This window comes from Notothenia rossii, assembly GCF_949606895.1.
Source record: "Notothenia rossii genome assembly, chromosome: 3".
Classification (NCBI taxonomy): domain Eukaryota; kingdom Metazoa; phylum Chordata; class Actinopteri; order Perciformes; family Nototheniidae; genus Notothenia; species Notothenia rossii.
The window spans coordinates 43,616,193-43,622,223 of record NC_136901.1 but is presented as its reverse complement, the minus strand read 5'-3'; the positions used below and the strand labels follow the sequence as shown (position 1 = coordinate 43,622,223).

Below are 6,031 nucleotides of genomic sequence, written 5' to 3'. Positions count from 1 at the left end.
ACATTAAATGAAATGTTATGGTTAAGTAAATTAATTAAGATTAAATTACTGCTTTTTGTGGGGTTTTCACTTTCCTGTAGTTTGTTACATATATTGTATGGCACGTGAATGGTCTGCTAAGGTTACAAAAGTTCACAGTAACACTGTGACAGGAAAGAGAGGAGTCGAGCTGGTTTCACTCTGCAGGCTGATGAGGGGAAGTGGAAACAGGTGAGCAGGTGAACCAGGGTCATGTGACTGCAATCTGAGAAGTGAGGAGTTCAACATGACTCAGAGAGTGTGGAGACATCTGGTGGACAGAGGGAGCATAACAAATAATGGAGTTTTATTGTGTCATATATAATATCCATATTCAGCTCCTCTGCCACCTGCAGTCAGTTGACAAACACTGCAGACAATAAATACACAAATTATACAAATACATGAATAAAAATAGATTGAAAACGGCTGAATTTACTATAATTACTATTATTATTGGACTAAATGTGTCACAGCGACATACGTCTGGTTTCTCTTTCAGGAAGAAAAGAACAGAGTTTATTTAATCAATGCAGATGCTGTTTAAGATAGAAGCCTTTATTGTAATTATATATAAAATACAAGGAAATTACGAGTGCCCGTACGAGCAGTGCTTAAAATACGCACACATTAACAACACATTCACAAACCATTTTAGAGAAAGACAAGCAACAAAAGACAAAAACAAGAATAAGAGGAAAAGACAGTTTAAGAGCTTTAGTTAACTAAGGGAATTAAGGGAATTCTATAATATGATAAGCTTGAAAAATAAACTTAAAAACTCTGAATCGCAATCTCAGAAAAGATAAGCTTGAGTGAACAATTAAGGCAGTTCTATGATATGATAAGATAAAATAATATGTGGCTATAAAAGTAGATTAGGTTTTGAGTTCATGATGTGAGTTGCAGAGTCTCTCTCTCTGTGTGTGTGTGTGTGTGTGTGTGTGTGTGTGTGTGTGTGTGTGTGTGTGTGTGTGTGTGTGTGTGTGTGTGTGTGTGTGTGTGTGTGTTTGTGTGTGTGTGTGTGTGTGTGTGTGTGTGTGTGTGTGTGTTAAGCTCAGAGTGTGTATGGCTTTGGGAAGTAAACTGTTTAATAGTGAATAATGAATGAATTCATAGTATGTGAATATGCTCTCTATGGCAGAGCGGTATAACCTTGTTCAATGATGTGACGCGTTAAAGCAATATGTACAATTACAATGAATCTGAAAACAGTGACACAAAAATAGACTGTGACGTGTTTTATAGTTCATGTGTCCTCAAAGTCACCTTCACACTTTCACAAGACAGTAAATATAACACATGTTTAACCACAGACTCAGCGCGTTGCAGAAACACCTTTAACTCGGCAGTAAACCACAGCGAGAGTATTTAGAATCAGCCGTGCGTCTGAGAGATGGAACAAGTCGGTTTAACTGTGAAACCACAAGAAACTTTCATATCTTAAAACATAAATGAGCATTTCACTTTGACAACTAACCACTACATTTGTTCTTCTTCAAAGAAGGAACTATTTATTTATGATACTTTATAAACAAATATTAGCGCATTCTTAATTCATCTTTTCATTTAGGTACTGTACACTGTGTGAAGCAGTTTTTCAAAACGCCATCTTCACCTGTAAAACAAATACAGAACAAATAGGATAGGGGTATTATAGAGGTAGGCTTTGTTAAAATGTTATATATGTTTTTATATCATCTACGGGTGAGCACGATTATAAATATTTCTAAAGTTCAAGAATAATAATGAGGAATGGTACAACATCTAATTTGAAGTTGAATGCATGACTCCAGTAAATAGTATGTATGTTAGATGGTTACCCTTTTGTTCTATATATAATATATAGTTAGACCAAAATGTATATGTTTGTATAAAGTCAAAGCACATTATTTTAAACCCTCGTACAACCAACTACACACCCGTTTTGTAAAAAGTTTTCAATATTAGGATGTTTAAAATATCTACCATCCATCCAGTATGACTTAATATAATTAATTATAATAATTTAATTTTCAGTCTTACCGGCTGGATTGTAGAATACAAGGCGTCCTCTGCTACGGATGGCTCTGCATTGAAAATAGAGGTTATCATTCTCGTAACTATCATCTAGCAGTCTGAATGTTTGTATTGCCAACAAGCACATTGAACATCACAACAAAGCCTTTAAAGCTTTAAAATCAGTTATATTTCTAATCTCATTGAGTCTCACCCTGTTGTTGAGTTTCTCCCGAGCCCAAGGTGTAGTAAACGGCTGTTGGACATGATTGATCCACACCTGATAGAGAAACATCGTTACTCATCTGACACATATATAAATATTTATATTACCAGAGATGGGGTCGTTACTACAAAAAAGTAATATATTACATATTACTTTTTTAAAAAGTAATATATTACACTACTTCGTTACTGTCTACATAAAGTAACTTGTTACTTTACTCGTTACTTTACTTGTTACTTTACTCGCAGGGCCGGCCCGCCCCTCCCTACAGGCAGATCACGCAGACTGTGGCGCACCTGTAAGCGCGCCACAGTTTTGCCTCTGTGAGTCTCCACTTGAACCCCCAATTACTATTGCATTTAGGAAGACATAACACAAGTCTTTATTTTGATATGCTCTTTAATAAAATAGGCTACCAGCCTACCACAACAAGCTAACAGTCTGTGAAACGTAAAGACACTAATTAATTAAACCAGTTCAAGACGCATTTTTCTTAATCTTATCATTCTTTATGAGCGCAGTAACGGTAAGGTATCTAATTACTTATTTATTTAGTATTCCATAACTTAGTAACAGAGATGGTCAAACTAAAGTGGTAGAGACATGGCAGAATTCCTACAATGAAGCGGGACATTGAACTGTTCACCCGTGAGAGGGCGATCAAGAAAAGAGAGCGAGTGGCCCCGTTGAGGAAGTTTACAGATGAAAAGACTCAGCCATGTTTATGCAGCACCTGAGAGGAGACACAGACAGAAGAAGAGAGACCTCCAGATAAACTCTTTATAGCTGGACTTTCAGACGGAGACAAGTCACAGAGCTGTCTCTGTGTGTCAGAAGAGTGAGGAACAACCAGCTGAATACTTGAATATATCAAATAAGTGAATTTGTGTATTTTATTGATACATTAGCTTCAGCAGTAGATGTGTATCTTTCTCCTTACCCCGTGCCTCCTTCAGCTGTTCAATAGTCTTAATAAATGATAAATAAATATTCATTCAGCTTTTCCTCATTTTGAACTGATGATTTGGTTCATTAGTCACATCACCTCTTATCGATCACAAGCAGGAGTAAGGTCACAGTGAATGACTTTCAGAAGAGAAAACAACACAAACCTCTTTGGTCTCTTTCTGCAGCTTCTCCTCCAGGACGTGAACTTCTTTCTGAGCTTCTTCCCTCCTCTGCTGCTCCTCCTCAAACTTCTGTCTGGAAAACCATTGGCCGTTTAAACTGAAAGAGAGAGGAGAGATTACAGAAATGTTTCTTATTGGGGAACTGAACAAATCAAAACATGACAAATATCATCTTTAGCTAAATGACTCATTCACACTTTTCCACAACAGCTGTTTTAAAGCCAGTGATGATAAATCAGCTTTATGTCAGAAAACATTAACTTACCGAAGAAGAGGAAGGAGACTTGGCTTCAGCAGCTAGGCTTCTTTCCAACTGTGGAGAAAAGGGAGATCTTTAGATCATCATTGGTCATAGCTCCATGGAGCAATTTGTGCATGATGGTGTCTCCATTTTCTGGATCTATTCTGAAATTCACATAAGAGCATACAGAGTTCTGCCATGTGCCAACAAAGACAGAGAAGAAGACTGCAAACACGGAGGAAACCAAAGCTGGGTTTACGGTTATAAAATCAGCTTTACGTGTTATGTTTTAAAAAGCTTAAAATTACACATATCTTTAAAAAACATAACCAATAAAACCGGAAGAATGAATAATTCAAAAAATGTATTAATGATTATCCCCAGAGGTAACCAGGATGCTCAAAACCTCAAACCTCAAGAGTAGCTACAGTGGGTCCTACACATGATGATGATTGAGTTTCTCAAACAGCTTCCTGACTGTCTGCAGGTTTACAGATGATCACATGAGAGGGGTCAATGAACCCAATGTCTATCTCTCTATTCACATGAACATTAAAGTTCAAAGATGAAGAGGTGAACCTCTCTGTTCTTGTTCTCCAGATCTCCCTTCAGGCTCTGCAGCTCCTTCTCGTTCCTCTGTTTCTCTGCATGGAGATCCTGCAGCTCAGACTGTTTAGATTCAACCTGAAAGAACAGCAGGAAGATTAACATCATTTATTCACAGTCTAAAAGTAGGACTGTCTGGATGTGGTCTCCACTTGGACCTGCAGGTTTGACCTTGTCTACACTAAGGAGGACATTGAAAGAGACTTCAAACAGGAATCAATGTGTTTCATTATTGAAGTGGAGATGAACCTCTTTCTTCTTGTTCTGCAGCTGCTCTTTCAGAGTCTGGACTTCCTTCTCAGCTTCCTCTCTCCTCCTCTGCTCCTCAAGCAGCTTCTGCTCAGATTTATTTTTCTATGAGAGGAACAGTCACGTTTCTTTAATGATCATTTCTTAAGGTGCCACACAATGACACATGTTTTCATGCATTTCTGGCAGATCCTGTATCTTGATGTGAAGTCTTCTGTGCTTCTTGATAAGACTTTACTTTTCATGTTGTTGTTTCTCTACTAACCGGTTTGCTCTTATTTCCTACGTTTCCCTTCAAAGCCTCCATCTGCACAGCGTCAGGTTTCATCAGCTGTCCTCTTTCTCCTTCATTGAGAGACTGATCTTCAGTTTTAGATCGGTTCTTCTTTTCTCCTTTATCAACTTCATCCGTATGCTTTCTCTTTGTCTCTGTGTGAAATGAAACGTGTGTTAAGATGTGTTGAAAGATAATAAGAAGAACGGTATGGAAGGGATCCAAGCATGTCAAAACTTTTCCGGCTAAATTAACTGAACAGTTGGTGATTGGTCAACCGCAGAGATGTCCCGCCCCTAGTGCTAGCCACTAGAAGCATGAGTGTTACATAGTGATGACACTATGTTCAAAACAAAGGAGTCCAATGGAGGCGTTTCAGGCAGGGCTGGGGGGGGGGGGGAGTTATTTTAGTCTTTGCAGAACATTAACATGCACACAAACCTACAGAACATACAGCACTCAGTTTAATAGGGCTCCTTTAATTAACCAAACTGAATCAAATCACCCGACTGTAAGTGACTTACTGAATATGTGTTCTCTCCACAGAAAGAAGAAAGAAACAGCCAGCATTAACAGAATGCTAACAGCCAAACTGACGGCTAGACCAATAATGATGATGGAAGAAGAACTGGACTGGAGCTTAAATAAATCATCTGAAATGATAAAACACAGAACATCACAGCATTTATGTAAAACTTGGTCTCTGATATTGGAGACTAAAGCAGTAAGTGTATCATGAGATTAATGTTTTACCTGAAATGCTGAAGTGTGTCTGTGTGGTGCGGGTGGTGTTGTGGTGCTGCACTCTGCAGGTGAAGTTGCTGCTGGGTCTCTTCTCCACAGTCACTCTGCTGCTGACAGTATAGAGGTCATCAGGACCTCTGACTGTCTCTGGAGGTCCAGCAGAGAGGAGTTTTCCCTCAGCGTCCAGCCACAACACCTCAGGCTACGGATACCAGCCTGCAGACTCACACTGCAGCACCAATCCTCCACTCTGACCGTCCAGCCCTGATAAACTGATGAGAGGTGGAGAGGAAGGACTGGATGCTGAAAACAAAGCAGGAAAAAGAGGAAGTATTTGATATCTGATAGCCGGTGAGGAGATGGCACAGAAACAGTTATTATTGTTGACCAATTTACAGCCTAAATTTTATCCAAATCCTCACGTAGTCCAATTGGCTCGTCACTGCGAGTTGGACCAAGTCACTATAATCAAACAGTCCTGTTGCTGGCTCCATAATGGTGCAACAACGTCCACATATCAAAATCAAAAAAGCAGAAAGTCTACA

General features: G+C 38.9%; 1 protein-coding gene across 4 annotated transcripts in view; it reads right to left on the bottom strand.

Annotated features, from left to right (window-relative positions):
- Positions 1–555: 555 nt before the first annotated feature.
- Positions 556–6,031, bottom strand: part of LOC307033825 (uncharacterized protein) — an 8,641-nt gene continuing 3,165 nt past the window's right edge. Inside the window, exons 4-14 of one of the 4 annotated variants that reach the window (XM_079672460.1) lie at positions 5,496–5,789; positions 5,267–5,395; positions 4,734–4,897; positions 4,469–4,573; positions 4,193–4,297; positions 3,638–3,685; positions 3,355–3,469; positions 2,862–2,975; positions 2,231–2,296; positions 2,044–2,087; positions 556–1,636 (exon numbers count right to left, since the gene is read on the bottom strand). In XM_079672460.1, coding sequence (XP_079528586.1) covers positions 3,434–3,469; positions 3,638–3,685; positions 4,193–4,297; positions 4,469–4,573; positions 4,734–4,897; positions 5,267–5,312 — 504 coding nt within the window. In that variant the 5' untranslated portion in view covers positions 5,313–5,395; positions 5,496–5,789 and the 3' untranslated portion in view covers positions 556–1,636; positions 2,044–2,087; positions 2,231–2,296; positions 2,862–2,975; positions 3,355–3,433. Of the gene's footprint in view, positions 1,637–2,043; positions 2,088–2,230; positions 2,976–3,354; positions 3,470–3,637; positions 3,686–4,192; positions 4,298–4,468; positions 4,574–4,733; positions 4,898–5,266; positions 5,396–5,495; positions 5,790–6,031 lie in introns of all 4 variants that reach the window. The other 3 variants (XM_079672461.1, XM_079672459.1, XM_079672462.1) reach the window with 3 other exon arrangements.